A 17223-nucleotide genomic window follows, 5' to 3' on the forward strand; every position below is an offset into this window, starting at 1 on the left:
AAGTTTCAGTTATTTTGAGGGTTTCATCGCATTTTAAGCGATGGTAACATTTTTCATTAGAGACTGTTTAAGCTCTTGTCTTTTTACTATATAAAGCTAGCCTTTCGTTACTTAGCTCCATCAATTCAGACCAATGAAATTATTTATTGTACTGATATGGTGTACTAAATCAGTTGATGGGTTAATTAAGTCAAAGGCAAAAATATTGTTGTATAAACTATTAGATTAAACATCTACGACTTCAACACACCAGTGCTATTATAAGACAAGATGAGCAAATGATTAGCTTAATGAATGTGATAAAGACTTTGTTACTGGTTAAATCATTTGATTTTTAGCCAAGGTAATTTACTTAAACCTTTATATGATTAAAGAATCTTTGGGTCCAGTTTGAATAAATCAAAATTGCTTCTGACTATCGGGTTTGAACTGATTAGGCCAGTTGGTGTGCATCCTAGGTGTGCACTACATCTACTCTCCCAGATAATATGTTAACACTAATCATATTAATTATATTACACAGCCTAGTAATCATAGCTTTACGATTCAAGAAACGTGTCAAACATCATCACCGTATGTGGTATTCTGACTGTTACATAAGTCTTATTCAACACACACTGGGCCCAGTCGAATGGCCCAATAGACCGTTAAGTGGTTTAACATGTTATTTACCCTGTGAGAACCAGCGTTGCAAAATGAATTGTAGTGTCAGTGCGTGGGCTGATTTTGTATAGGTACTTTGAAGCAGATATGTCCGTAGTGTTTATCACTACGATTAAGTTGCATTTCTGACATGGTAACATCCTTGCATACATTTACATTTAAGAAGTTCAGACTTATTATTTATTTTAAGATAGTGTTGAGTTCTCTAGAAACTATATATGTACTGTACATGCAAATTTTCCATAAAAGTCAGGCAAAGTTGTTTATAATTCAAGAATCAGTAGTAAAGGATGAGACTATTGAGGAGAAGTCGATAAACGAAATCCGAACGCACGTGTCTAGTAAAAACACAGTGTCGCTAGAATTAGTAGTTCATTATTACATTACATTGAGAATCAATACAAATTACAATAGATATTCGGTTTTAACTTTTCATAAATCATCTAAAGTTGACATAGTACGTCTGACAGCCTAACACATCATCAGCCCCCCCCTTCCCCCACCAGGCCAATTGCATTGTCATATTCATCTTTATGTCAGTGCAACATGAAAAATGTAGTCTCAGCTGACAGTCTCGGTCCGACGCGCTAAGCATTGCGTTACGTAAGTGACGTCATACACCGTGACGGTCTGTAACGCACTCGTCTGATGTTGATATGATCATCAGTGACGGATTATAACGCTTCTGGACAAGGAACGAAAGATCTGCCGCGATATCATGCGGACGCAATCATTGACTTTGGATACTACTGCATGTAAATCCTGTTACAAAATCTTCCTGGTTTTTTTAATGCGAGGGTTTTGATCTTGGCTTCTTTCTACCTTAACACTAATTGTACGTTTGAGTTTAATTTCTTTAAATATCATTGGGCTGTTAAAGCACTCATCACTTTTTTTAAATACGAAAAGAAGATATATGTATAACTGTGTTCTAAAAATATTTATATACTAGCAGAGTACCCGTCCTTCGTACGGGATTGGCATATAAGTATAAAATGCTTATTGCAGTTATACTGTAGCTTTTGCGTTTAGAATGGGGGAGGACACAGTTTGATAACATTTCATTCTTTAAATTTACGGTATACTATATATTACCTTTGACTATTCGGCAATGGTATTACACATCTACCATAGCCATAATGTTCTACCACTTCTGCTAAACAATTAGAGAAAAATAAATTATTAAAGATTCGCAAAATATCCCAAATTATTCATGAAATTAAAACATAAACATAAGTGTAAACAATCCAACTTTGACAGTTCTCATTGCGTATCACGGTTTTTTGTTGCTGCTTGGTTCAATTTAGCTGTTCTCATAATAATGAAAAAATAATAGTGCTGCACCCTGTTGATAAATCTTATAACTTTTAATGCTTTTGCATATCATAGAATACATTAACTGGGGAGCGACCTAGTCTAGTGGTAGAGCGCAGGGCTTCGATTCCCGAGGTCCCGGGTTCAAATCCCGCCAATCACCAATGGATTTTATCTATGAGACAATGCCGCAACCCACTAGTACTAGCCCTGTAATGTGTAAAACAGTTCCGAGCTAGAACTAGCGTCTAAGGATGTACAGGTGGTACAGTACTTTAAAAAAATAATTTAAAAAATCCCACATCAACTGAGACGTATTCCAGACGATAATCATCCACAAAAACCAAGGAAGCCTCAACCTACCCCTCGCAATCGTGTGAGTTGAAGGTTAAGTTATTAGTAGCTAGTAGCACTTTGATAAGACACGTTTTTGGTTACATTCCTTTTACCAGACGTCTAGACACGACCGTAGACGTTTTAGGGAGTATATTCTTGGATAACTTTTTTTTTAATTTGCCTAGAAATCCAAGTTTACAGTACCACGTTATTGACACGTTTTACCACCGAGTAGGTCCTCTCATTCCTCAAGAAGGTCGGGATCATAAACGCACAGATTTATATGTACGACGTTTGACACTGGAACTCAACAGCGTATAAAACAAAATGCAGGAAAAAAATTACTGATTATCTTATGCGGGAAATTGAGTCACATATTGAAAACACCAACCAATTCGTGACCATCTTTTAAGATTATGACAGAAATTTTTGGGGATGAGAGCACGAGGAGTCATGAGATTCTTACGTGACTGATTGAGGTCTAGCTGTTTTCGTCTTTTGTTAAAAGTTGCAGTTTTGCTCGATTTTGAGCAACGCTTTATGTAGTTCTATTTATTTCAGATTTGACTTGATTCATTGACATGAAACTTAAGCAAATTGAAATAAAGGTAAATATTTCCTGCCGGTTCGCGAACATGATCAAGTTAATCCAGCCCATCACAATCATGCCAAATTTAATCAAAATTGGACTAAAATTAACAGAGTTATCGTGTTCAAGGTCACACACACACGCACGCATTCACAACACGAATAGTGACGGACAGTGGAAAAAACTCTCCTAGGGAAATCAAAACGAAAAATTAAAATCGGTCCCGGGTTTCAGGTTTTTAGAGCCAACTATGGTGATAGCTTTTCTCTGTAAGGGAATTGCTAAAAATGAATTTTAAGATAACAACAAATATTAAAATTACATATTTTTTTCTTACTCAAACATTATTCTGTACTCAGTCGCATACACCCTCTGCTATAATCAATTATCAACGCCAGCCCGCCATCACGCACTACAGTACTACCAGCTCCACCGTATGTCTGTAACGGTCTTCCATCAATTCAATAAGACAAGATCGGCTACAACCACAAGCTGTCAACAAACTCAATCCCTATAACTGATTCCATCTATCTGCAGTTAGATAGGCTTTACTGTTCTTCCAGAATTAACTCGATTTCTCACTCGCAACTAGGGATAAATGTGCAACTGCAGTATCTAGATCTAAAAATACCAGATCGTCCGTATCGGCCTTGACCTTAACCTACTGACCGCCGGATCTGGACCTAACCGGATGGCTTTCTCACTTGTGTCATCCGGAGCGAGTGATCGGATTGCACAATCGGACATCCGGAAACGGATTCGCCAATCCGGATACGCGGCTCGAGCTACTTCTGCAGAGTGCGGAACAAGGAGGGATTTCGCCTCGGGTTTCAGGTTTTGTCTAAGGTCCACCGATATCGGAGGATGGGTTGGACTGACGGAACTAAGCTGATTTAGATTTATGACTTGACTTGCATACACTCAAGTTTAACCGCAATTGTAATATTTGTTTGTACGTATTAAATTATTATGTTAAAAATTGAGTTGTTTCTGTCGAATAGGTTTTTACGGCTTTGGGTGAATAAAGGGGTTTTTGTCGCGTAAAAAATAAATGTATCGACGAGATTCTACAATAAACTACACTTGGTACACCACATACCAAAACAGCTCAGCAGCAGTGTATACATAGCTCTGATATTGTGAAAATTGTAGTGAAACTTTCTCGTGGTTTACCCTCAGTGATACATTATAAGTGCAATCTGTGGATCAATAAGCTAAGAATGTTCATTTTACATACATAAATATTAAATCGTAGTCACATTACAGGACATAAGTACCCAAGAAGATTAAACTAAAATTTGGCACGGTTACATAGTGACAAATATATTGTCATAGAATTTACCTGGAGAGTAGAATGGTGTTTCGGGTTTTTACATTCTTGGCAGAGAGAACAGTACTGTCAGTGTAGATCTTGGACCGTCATGCTGTTCGATGCGTGATTATTACATTGTTAATCAGCTAACATGTTTAACCACCCGTGAGAACCACCCACGTTAGTTCCTTACTACTAAACCAGTGAACACCATTATATTATAAATTCTATATTTAAATATAATCTGGATGTGTGTGTTTATAATTTCCCACATTTTCGTCGGTCGTCGTGTGTTGTTGGGAAAGCAGGCGAAGGTCATTGTTGACCAACTTGGTAGTTTTTGCTCGACTGTCAGTTATGATTCTCCACGCAACCGACCCATTGTGGACCAGCTTATGTAATCTGCATGGACAACATTTATACACAGAAGCTTGTTGGATCAGACAAATCTCAAGTGTTTTACAAGTTGTGATATACTGATCATTAGTATACCCATCTGATCCTAGATAAGAGACGGACTTTAAGGTGATCCTCACTACTTACTCAGCTTAGCATTACAAATTTAGTTCGATTCATTTAACACTCATCTTTAATTTATTTTCGCCTTGAACTAGGCGTATTTTTTATTCCTGCGAGTGGATTTTTGCCTAGACTCAAATGTCATCTATTTGCCACTGTGCTATCTATTATGATGGCAAAAGTCGACGTTACCAAATAAACCGGTCTATTGCTAAGCTTTTTCTTGTTGAGCAAAATTATCTACTGGAAAAGCTCACGCTGTTAAATTCACTCTGAAATAGGGCAAACATTTAAGACATATCAGTGACCATGTTTCACGTTGTACTTTTGACGTTTGCAACCACGGTGCACCATTTAATAATCTATTTTTTTGTCTACCCCAGTGGCATTATTATAATTATTAAGATTTGACTTAGTTGCTCAAACGGTTTTAGGTGGTCCAAACCCATGAAAGTTGTTTGCTGCCTTTTAAAAAGTAACAATATTTGAGCATCGCAAAGAAATTAAATGTTTTTTTTACGGAATACAACCTAATGTTCCTAAACCTAACCAACCTCGTAAAGGTTCAAGTCAAAGCCCTAAGGCTTTCGCATCAAAACTGCAACATACCTATGGCATGTCACTCGTCACTATAGTATGTTTGGCCTTGACGCTCTCCCGCCAAATGTCAATCCCTGTTATACCCAGCTGATAGGTTGTGACAATATCAGCTGTGACGACTCTTTGTACACATTTCGTCGCGCCGCTCCTCTGTCACCAGGTCCCAATCTACTTTCAATCAACTCATTTCCATCCCTTTCCATCTGATGAATAGGCGGGGAAAATCGTGTACTACATATGTTGCGCTGGCTGTTTGTCAACATACCACAATGCGACTGGTTGTGTAAAATGTGGATTGGAACTTAGGGAGCTGCATAACAAACGGCATGTACAGAAAATGTGAGTACACAAAACGTAGCTATTGCAATCACTATCTATACAAATTGAACGAAATATATTGTCAATTAGGTGCTCTACTAATAACTAGGAAAGACATATCAAAAGCGTAAGGGTAAAATTCCAAAGCAGATCAGAAGATTAATTTGTTTATCACCTTCTATTATTTTATCGCTCAGTTCTCCCACATCGGTCGCGGTAACTACAAATCTCGTCCGACAAAAACAAGGACATTTTCGCCACGCAGCTAAGTGTGAAGAATTAGTTTCCTGTCGCGACGGTCAGAGGTGACATTAGAAAGTAAAAGGCCTAGAGAAAATAAAACAATAAATACAGGAAGATGTGAACAACATTGTGGAGGGGAGTCTCAACTATCGACCAAGAGTCCAGCTACTTTCTCTGCCTCGACCAGCTACATCTCCACGACCTTGCCTGACACAACACTTGTCCTTCTACATAGGGTACAGGAGAGGCATCTCAGCAATGATCAGTTTGGTAATGAATTTTCTCTACCTAAGGTATTGTGAGACTAACGAAGACATCAAATGTAACAATGTAGGTATATTTTTGACAAGAAAGTATAGTATGCTGGACAGAAATTTACTCATGGGCGGGAACCTTCGATGTTATAGAAGGGTCATGTCAGAAAGGAGGCTACTAATGCCCGAGCACCAAATGGACAAATTGCCACGAAGGTAGTGAGGATGATTATCACAGACGGATTCCAAGTCCATGTCTTGTTGACTTTGGTGAGTCACACTACTTCTTAATTAGTCCCTGTTGTGTGATAAAGTATAATTATTTGATGTAGCCGCTTTGGGTCCAAGCCCTGAGCTCAACTACCTGTTACGTCTATGTCGTATGCATGATCAGTCGATGATCCGGGGGTGAAGCTGGGGACTTCCCCAGCTACCGTATATGATCCCACAGAGAGTCCTCTGTGGTGTCTTGAAGGTCCTCAAGAAGCCTGTTGACTAAAGTCCCTGATGATCGGAACGGCGGTCGAGTCTCTGATGACGGAGTTCCTCTCGTAACTGGGCGAATGATACAAGCTTAAACCTAAGACTAAATTCGGCATTGAGGTCCGTGCTTGTGGACCAGCGAGGATTGGGAATAGTCAAATTCTCACCGACAGCGACACTTGGCCTGCTACATCTGTAAGGGATCCCTCGCTTCGGGAGGTCCAATCATGTCAAAATATTACCCTGACATTCCTGATACCTGCAGCCACTCTCCTCCAGGTTTCTCCCACCTCTGACACCGATTACTGTTTGCTGATTACTGATTGCCGGAGTTCCAGATCGCTCTTCTGGTAATTGCTTCCTCCTCTCGTCGACTCATCCTCTCTCGCACTAGTTATCATTTAATTAACCTCCAGTAAAGACTTCCTGGTCGTAAGTAACGTCATGGTAACGAGGATTGGTGGAATGTGGTCATATTTATTACTCAGTAGCTGGCAACATTCAGAGAAACTACTGTCACTGTTCTTGGTGTTGAGTGAGTGAAACTGGTTATTTATCTTCAAACTAAATGTGTGATTTACTATTTACGATTTGATTCTGTTACTGAAAAAAATCTACGATCACGTCAAAATGAAGGGTTTCAGTAAAATATTCGTAAGTAATTTGAACCAAAATATAGAGCACCAACAGCGAATTGGTATTGGTGTATATCCTTGCCAATTTGGGAAATATGTATTAAACTTGAACCTTGGAAACTTTATTGGAACCTATACCTGACGTACAACGTAAAAACAATCCAAAGAGTTTATGGTATTGAAAGCTATGCTACTCGCCGTTTCTTAAACTAAATCATTCTACCCACAAGTTCAAGTCCATTCTCTAAGTTCTGGAATTAGTGGAATTTGCTGACGAAGCACAGTAATTCTATCCAAGAAAGTTGACATATCTATGCAGCCACCTGCCACCACGAAATTATACTTTCACAATGATCATTCCGTTTAAGTTTGGTTACTTTCAATTGAACCGAATGAGAGATTAGTGATTGATCGGGAGGTAAAATCATTATGTAAATATCCTGAGGAACCACTTTCTTGTGTTTACCGGTTTCTTGGTTTCATCTACTGAAATCAGTTGTCACTTGTTTAAAAGTAGTTTACCTAGATGGTTTTGTCATATGTTTGTTGTTCTTTTATATTTATTTAGTTATTATTAAGATCATCTGGAGATTGTTGTTTTTTTGTATTTACAAATAATTCAGTTGGTAACATTTTATTCCTAAGATAAAAATTGTTAATCAATATAAAACTTCTTTATTTGACATGGTGGCAGCGGTTTAGTTTTTTTAAAAATGCCAAAAAACAATAGATTATCAATCAGAGGAAACAAATCAAATCAATCATCAGAAACACATAATGTTCTAGAACCAAGACAGCAGCAAAATAGGACTACATCAGTCATGTTTCAACCTCCTGAACCTTTTGATTCCAAATATCCAGAGTTATGGGAAAAGTGGTTTAAGCGATTTGAAAGGTATAGAATTGCATCAGGACTGGACAATGAACCTCAAGTAAAACAAGTAAGCTGCTTGATTTACTGTATGGGGCCTGATTCTGAGGATATATTATCAACAGCACACCTCTCAGAAGATGACAAAGCCTCATATGAATCTGTAACAGAAGCCTTTGACAACATATTTACTGGCAAAAGAAATGTCATATACGAACGAGCAAAGTTTAATTCAAGATCACAACAACCAGATGAATTATTTGATACATTTCTGGCAGACATAAGCTCAATGGCCGAACACTGTTCATTCAAGAACCTTAAAGCAGAACTAATACGTGATAGAATTGTAGTGGGTATAACTGATAAACGTTTATCGGCCCAATTACAAGAAGATTCAAATCTTACATTGGAAGAAGCAGTTCAAAAATGCAAACAAAAAGAGTCCATCAGCAAACAAGCAGCTGAACTAGAAATGATATGCCAAGGAAAACATGCAGAAGTTGACCGAATCAAATCAGACCAAAAACAAAGTGCAAGATTTAACAAAACCCATGATTTAAAGACAGCTAGGAAAGAATGTTGTTGGAACTGTGGAGGTCCAATGCACCCCAGGCACTTATGCCCTGCTAAAGATTTAACATGCCATTACTGCCAAAAAATCGGTCACTTTGCCAAACATTGCAGAAGCAGATTATTAGAGACTAAAACAACGGACAACACGAAGAGACTCAACGAAATAGGACGTTTGGACAAGCCTGACAACACTGAAGCTTCAGTAGCATATTTAGGACCTGTGAATGCTTCATGCTATGACTCCAGTTCTTGGTATGTAGAAATATTTATCAATAACCAGTTAGTTAAAGCGAAACTTGATTCGGGCGCAGAAGTTACAGCCATTCCTTCAAATGTAATTCATGCAAAACTTATGAAATCTGACCGTATACTTAGGAATGCTGATCAGAGGGAACTAGATGTAAGAGGTATGTTTATAGCAGACATAGCTTACGATGGGAAAATGGTAAAAGAAAAGGTGTATGTTGTTGCAGGATTAAATGAACCTTTACTTGGAATTCCTGCGATTAAATCTTTAAATCTCATAACCCTCAGAAAAGCTGATACTGCAGGACTTAACTCAATTACCTTAGACTCTGTATTAACGAGCCACCCTGAGCTTTTCATTGGTCTGGGTAGCATTCCAGGAGAATATAAGATTGAATTGAACGAAAACGCTCAACCGCACTCGGTTCGAGCTCCAAGAAACATATCAATTCCTTTACGTTCAAAAGTGGAGACAGAATTGAACAGAATGTTGGACTTAGGAGTGATAGAAAAAGTAGAGTCTCCAACTGACTGGTGTGCACCAATAGTACCAGTACTCAAGCCCAATGGTAGTCTACGTTTGTGTGTTGATTACACTGAACTTAATAGGAATGTTAAACGGCCAAAGATAATACTACCAGATGTAGAAGAAACACTAGGGCAAATTGGGCGCTCTAAAATATTTTCAAAACTAGATGCCCAGTCAGGGTTTTGGCAGATAAAAATATCACCTGACACAGCTAAACTAACTTCTTTTATTACTCCATTCGGAAGATTTTATTTCAAGAGATTACCCTTTGGCATTACAAGCGCACCAGAGTTTTTCACTACACAGATGTTTAAACTTTTAAATGGTATCGATGGGGTATTATGTCACATGGATGACATACTTATACATGGCCGAACACAAGAGGAGCATGATTACCGGCTCACTCAAGTATTAGATCGCTTAAAAAAAAGCAAAGGTTGTACTGAACAAAGAAAAATGTTCTATTTCCCAAACATCTGTGAAGTTTCTTGGAAACCTGATCGACTGTGATGGTATCAAGGTCGATCCTGATCGTATACGAGCACTCGAGGAACTTCCCCCTCCTAAAGATATTGCGGGAGTTCGACGATTAAATGGTATGTTGAATCAACTGAACAAGTTCATTCCAAACTTAGCTGATAAAACTGAATCATTCCGTGAGCTTACTAGAAAGAATAGACAATTTTGTTGGACAAGTCAACATCAAGAAGCCCTTTCAGACATTATACAGACCGTCAATGAATCAATATCTTTAACTAAGTATGATGTAAATGCTGAATCTATTGTTATAGCCGATTCATCAGCATATGGATTGGGTGCAATGTTACTTCAGGTTGAAGATAAATCTCCCAAAGTAGTGATGTTTGCTTCAAGGACCTTACAGGACTGTGAAAGACGATATGCCCAGATAGAAAAGGAAGCTCTTGCATGTGCATGGGCCGCAGAAAAGTTTTCTAAGTTTTTAGTTGGAAAAAAATTTAGAATCCTAACAGACCACAAACCATTAGTTTCACTCCTTGGAAGCAAAGACCTAGACACAATACCAGCTAGGATTCAGAGATTCAAAATGCGATTGATGAAATTTGACTACTCCATCGAACACATTCCCGGAAAAGAAATGTTTACAGCAGACACATTAAGCCGAGCGCCGATCCCAGATTCTACAGATGAGTTCACAAAAGAGGTAGAGGCACACATTAAGGTAATATCTTTAAACTTTCCAGCAACACAGTCAAGATTGGAACAAATAAAGAATGCCCAGATCCTGTGTGAAGAATGTCAGATGTTGGTGAAATACACAGAAAATGGATGGCCTAAATATAAGAAGGATGTGCCAGAGAGTATGAGAAAGTGGTATACCTTTAAAGACGACCTATCTATAATAGAAGACTTGATATGTTATAAAGAAAGAATTATTATCCCATTTGAACTTAGAAAAGATATCATTAATAAACTGCACGATGGTCATTTCGGGTCTACACGCACAGTCCTCCGAGCGAAACAATCTGTGTTTTGGCCAGGAATTACAACAGAGATAAATAACTTGATTGAAAATTGTGACACTTGTGCTAAACACCAAAACCAAAAGTCAGAAAAAATGATTCAATCAGACACTCCTGACTATCCATGGCAAAGAATAGCAGTTGATTACTTTGACTTTGTGAAAGGCAAATACTTGGCTGTTGTGGACTATTATTCACGGTACTTGGAAATGATAAATGTGTCCACAATGACTGTAGATGAACTAATCAAGAAGATGAAAGCCTGTTTTGCTCGACATGGGATCCCTGAAATCGTAATTTCTGATTCTGGCTCACAGTTTACAAGCTCAGAATGGAGAGCCTTTGCAGCCGATTTTGGGTTTAAAACTATTTGTTGTAGTCCCTTACACCATCAGGCAAACGGTGAAGCTGAAAGAGCAGTCCAAACGCTTAAAAAGATGCTTACAAAGAACAAAGACCCCACTCTTGCATTACTGGAGTACAGGTCAACACCAGGTCCATCAGGGTACAGCCCTTCGGAATTGTTGATGGGAAGAAGACTAAGAACCCGACTACCGTCATTGACGAAAGATCTCAAGCCTAAAATGGTAGATCACAAGACATTTAGAGAATTGGACAAACTATATAGAGCAACTCAAGCAGATTACTTCAATAAACGGCATGGAGTGAGAGATGAAAAGCAATTCACTATTGGATGCAATGTGTATATTCCTGATAGGAGAGAAGATGGGAAGATAGTTAATAAAGTAGCTCCAAGATCATACACAGTTAAGACAAACGAAGGCATGTTACGTCGCAACGGGGTAATGCTAAGACAACTACAACCCAAAACATCTGATGACCCTGGAACTGAGCCTAATTGTTTTTCCTCATTTGGTAGACAAATAAATCCACCAAGAAGAACGTGTCTTTAAAAAAAGGGAAGAGAAGATGTCATATGTTTGTTGTTCTTTTATATTTATTTAGTTATTATTAAGATCATCTGGAGATTGTTGTTTTTTTGTATTTACAAATAATTCAGTTGGTAACATTTTATTCCTAAGATAAAAATTGTTAATCAATATAAAACTTCTTTATTTGACAGGTTTGATCTCTATTGAAGGTTAAGCTTTTATCTCCAACCATAGTAAAATCTTTCTAAACAACCGTAGTAAAAAACCGCTTATAAGCATTGGTTTTGTTTAGCTATGTGATGCTGTAACTACATGGTTTGGAGCCTACCTTAATCTAACCTATCTAGAAAACCTTAGTTCTCTCACCGAAGAAACTTTCTCCGTTTGAATTATGTCTACAGCATCTCTCAAGACTAAGCTATATATATATACAAATTAATTAATTACAAATTCATTTCTTATCGTGTACATGCAGTTACAGCTCAGATAATATGGTGGCATTCGCACAATCTTATCTTTGACTCAGAGTACGATTCTAGTTTCTACTTTATTTGCTTAAGATTCTTGTACTGCAATCCAGCAATGGCAGATTCTTATCAGAAGTGGTTTGTGTAGCCCTGCTTTCTCCATGATAGGAAAATAAGATTATTAATGCTACTTTTTCTCGTCATTCATTTTTCCAGTATTGGAAGTTGGCACAAAAAAGAGCTTCAAATGTCATTGAGGATGAATCTTGTAAACTGAACTATGTACAATTAGCCTACTTTGGATAATTAACTCATTCTTCATTCGTACAAGATACCCGTTCTTCTTTTCAAACTAGAAACACGTTGAGACCCCTTTTCGGCTATGATCTGGTTAGTTGAGCAATAGCAAATAGCTATAGCTTAGCTGAGTGATTAAAGTGCTCTCCTCGCAATTACAAATTTCAAATTAAAAAAAGTAAGAAATCGTATGGTTTAAATGGTTTAAAACTGGGCCCAGCTTTCTTTGATCATATGGTTTTAATAATAATGATCCTGGCTAAAATTCAGCTGATTATAGTCAGTAACCAAGAAACAGAAGTAACCTCACTCCATTCTAAGTGCATCCTCAACTCGTGTATTTAGGTTTACGATGACACTTCCTTTTTGGTCCTCATTTCCTCACACACATCCGTTTTGATAACATTAATAATATGATAATTTGAACTTAGCCCTTAAAATCAAGCCAAAGTACCGTTAGGTCTACGAGTCTTATAAAGAAGATGGCCCACCACTTTTAAAATATGTCCAACGAAAGTTAGGTTAGGTTAGGCTTGACATATTTGCACAAGTAAAAGTTCAATAGTGGCGGCCCTCTTCTAGGAAAGGCCCCAGATGCCTTTTAGCATTGATATAGCTTTTGGTCTGGACTCTTTAGAACGACGTTTGTCTTGGTTCGACCCAGACAGTCATCACGAGGCAAAGGTCGTCCGTCACTCATCTGCAAGTTTACATCAGTGAAAGGCAAGTGAAAGGAACATTGTGCAAGCCGCAGTGTGACCATGTTATGATCCAGCTATTAATGTCGCAACGTTGGCACTACCACTGTCTCAGTTGGTACCCGTGGTGAATCCTCAATTAGCTGATAAGCTGTGTCACTCGCAGAATGTCAACACTAGGTCCTGGAGAAGAGAAGAGGTTCCGGGGTAGAAGTAAGCGGAGATTTCATCATGGGCATTTCTTGGAGATTTCCCATCGAGGAATGCTTGCAGATATGACATACTAGGAGGGCTAGTTAGAGTATTTATTGCGGATGTAACTCAAGTTGGCATTTAAAACACTGTAAAAACTATGCGTTGTATTAATCTTTTTCATAGGAATGAGAATGTCGAGGTAAAAAGCAGCAATAACCAGGTTGTACCATCGTAAACGATAAAAATGCTGTTAAAAATTGCGTTCTAGTCACAGTAAAAACCTTGGTTTTGAAAAGTTAAACATTTTTAGCTTTTTTTAAAACCATGCCACATGATACTTTTGATAGCTGACTGAGCGTAACGATGCTGTAGTTTACATACTGCCTGTTAGTTTAGAGCGTTGCAATCCTTTGGTGTCTCAATTTGTTAGCTTAATTTTGTTTTATTTGAAAACTAACTACAACTTTAAATAGGATTGGAACGTCCTCTGCATGGTAAAGTTGTAGACGAATATTATACCCTATGTATTTTGAAATCAGTGTTGCCAGTCTACTTTGATGAGAGAAAACTAAAATCTTCAAATGAACTCCTCTCATATTTCCCTTGTCGCAAATGCGGATATGGTACTTTCCTCAGAAGAATGCTACAACTTCCATCTGATAATTACATGTTACGGAAGTATGCAGTCAACGCCTACGTAATGTCACGTGTTACAATGCTGCGTCCCACCACTTACATGTGGTGTACTGAAATGTGCAATTTGTAGCCTTACAACCTATATTTAAAGTATTAAAATTGTCTCTTCTCTGTGTTTTGGTATGTATACCAACTGATATAACCTTAAATAGCACCCACCAATAGAAACGATGTTGGTAAAATACACCATAGCATTTGTATTGGGTACCTACAGTATGTGGACTTCTTATAAAAAAAAACTCTCAGGCCTTCGGATGTGTGTTTCCTGTTCGTTTTAGGGGTTTGATGTTCCGAAAAGTAATTCATGTATTTTAAAAAATGTTGTAAATCTAATAAGTCATAAGTTATAATGTAAAAGGTCAAGCTGTAGTGTTGTCAAATGAACCATTTTTGTTTATAAAAATTACTACGATCAAGAGTTGTAGTAACTTTACGACAACTCGTGGTCGTAAGAGTTGTTAAGTTGCTAAAATAGAAAAACTAAAAAAAATTTTACCTATTTAAACTCATAAGCAATTGTTATTGGACATTAACATACTTTAAACCTTACAAATAAACAAACGCGGCCAGTCTGTTTTGTTAACCTTGATTTTTTTGATAATCCAAATGATTTTTTTATCTGGCAAAAGAAAAATTGTAGAATTTCAACGAAGTAAGATGCCCATATCAACTAGATCACCAAACTAGAGCTCTGACTTAAATCACCAAAAATCTTGCAATTTTCAACTAAATAACTTAAAATGTAACTGAAGAAACTCCTACCAAAGATAAGTCCCTTTCGTGCAGGAGTGAAGGGGCCTGAAGTGAAGTGATCATATAGATCTCTACGTATCAACACTTTATTCACTCCACCTTCCGAACAATATGATCACCTCTCCAGAAGGACTATAATCTGATGAAGGGTAGAAAGTGATCACGAATCCTCCACACGAACTACAGCTGATTATTATCTTCAGCCCACGATAACTTTTGGCGGGAAGAGCAGAAGAGCTACGCTTTTGGAGGGAAGGAGAAGTCGGTCTATTATGGTAGGCACACTCTGGCTGGTAAAAACTACCCTACATTTCCACTATAACAATATTAAACAATATTAAAAATATTGTTTGCACTTTATCGACCTTTACCGCATGTAAAACTTGTTAACTTGTTGTTTTTCAAAACTATTTCTCCGTAGATTTACTCATTTTCGTTTTGTTAGATTTGTTATACAGTATAATACTTGTTTTGCCGTATATAATTCACTACTATTCTGCTATTAAATTTAAATGGATAAGAAGGACCATCATTAGACAATTGCCGAAGGATTCCACCATATTTCAAACAAAGAAACAAAATTATCTAAACTAGTGTCTCTACCCGTGGTTCACTATAGGGTGAGAAATAGAAGAGATTAATGCGGTTCAAACCAAATAAGTTATACATTTACCAGGGGAAATGCTCTGAAAAAAATAAACGAACAAATTTTTCCTACAGTCACCCGACAAAGTGGGCTTCCTTGCACAGATTGTTTGTTATCTCTTTGTTATCTGAAGCTATAGGCACATTTATCTTATTGCGAGGTACAGGCGACCATCATCATTATACTAGTGTTCTCTCAACAAACTACGGTGCTTTGGTTGAGAGGCTCATCTTTCTTCCTAGTCTCATTCTGCAAGTTCACTTTCGCCTGGATACTGATGTTCACACTCACACTGTGGACTCGTATTTTGAATGATTTTTTGGAGGGGAGAATTGCCTAAAGGTGTGTAATCTTTGCTTTTTCACCTTTAGTTTTGATTTCAGGTAATGTTTTTTATAAGGATTTCTTGTAATGTACAATAATTATACTAATTAGTTATTTTAACCACAAATACTGAATGGGGAGTATTTGTTAGTCTCGTAAATGAAATATATGAAAATTCTTCTTTATTGAGGCAAATTCAGGATCTCTTGGACCTTTCTAACATCTAACCCCTTAAATTACTTTACACACAGCTTTTGTATTAAATTTTTTAGACGAATAATATAGTGTTTAGGTATTTCTGAGCAATCTCAACTTCAATAATTTCTCTCTGGATAAAGTAGATAAAATGAAAACTTTACTTCAAAAGAAAAACGTAGATATAGTTTCTGATACATTATCTTCGTCTGTGTGAGGGTCAAACCAAGGTTATTGTTAAAACAGTAGTATAAACTAAGCGCTTTGATAAAAAAAAAAAAAAAAAAAAAAAAAAAAAAAAACTACAAATAGAAAATTTCTAGTACCACGATCCGGTAGGGTAACTTTACCCAAATGTTAGTTTAATTCGCAACTTCTTAAAATCAGAGGTAATTTTAATTACTGATTATAAATAAGCTAAATCACATATTACAGTGTTGAAAATCCGTTGGATACTCCATAATACTGTACGCAAAAGTTGTGTTTTCAGGAATAAAGTTTACAACACTGGCATTTTACTCAAAACTGCCTTGCTGAAGTTCAAAGTTTTACATCATCCAGATATTAAAAGGTACAAAAACTTCTTTAATAATTTAGAAACCATCTTGATGTTTAAATTTTAACAAGTTTCTGTGGCTTAACATTACCTAAAATAAGTACAGCTTCCAAGTCTAGCTCTTAACTTATTGTACATATGTTGCGGAATGAGAACGTCTGAGTGCATTTTTGCATCGTTAGACTCGTGCTAGAAGACACTGGCCTAATGAAGTAGTATACAGTCCTGCAGTGGGTATTGAGCTGTGACATAGACACAGTTCACACTTCCTGGTCACTAACTGTATGGTGCTATACGCATACATAGAGGGTACTGAATAAGCATAAAGTGCTTGAATGTCACTGTTGTTCACTCTCAGAAAGAGATTTTTTAGCGTATCTCTTATTGCAATCATTATCTCTCTTATATATTTACTGTCCTGATCAGCTGTAGACAAATCAAGGGCAATTATGTCAGATTTTGAGGGTATTTACTTCCAACTCCTGTTCTGAATATAAGGTTTCAACTTACTACAAG

At 37.3% G+C, this 17223-nt stretch overlaps 1 protein-coding gene across 1 annotated transcript; it reads left to right on the forward strand.

Moving 5' to 3' along the window:
* The first annotated feature begins 8087 nt into the window (after positions 1–8087).
* On the forward strand, positions 8088–13553 carry LOC129005212 (uncharacterized protein K02A2.6-like). The gene is made up of 3 exons (XM_054434045.1): positions 8088–9509; positions 9970–11863; positions 13420–13553. Exons 1-3 carry the CDS (start codon positions 8088–8090, stop codon positions 13551–13553), a joined length of 3450 nt encoding a protein of 1149 aa, XP_054290020.1.
* Positions 13554–17223: the final 3670 nt, after the last annotated feature.

Source organism: Macrosteles quadrilineatus, unplaced genomic scaffold (genome assembly GCF_028750875.1).
Source record: "Macrosteles quadrilineatus isolate MER2022 unplaced genomic scaffold, UCM_ALF_1.0 Scaffold_17__1_contigs__length_3442018, whole genome shotgun sequence".
Lineage (NCBI taxonomy): Eukaryota > Metazoa > Arthropoda > Insecta > Hemiptera > Cicadellidae > Macrosteles > Macrosteles quadrilineatus.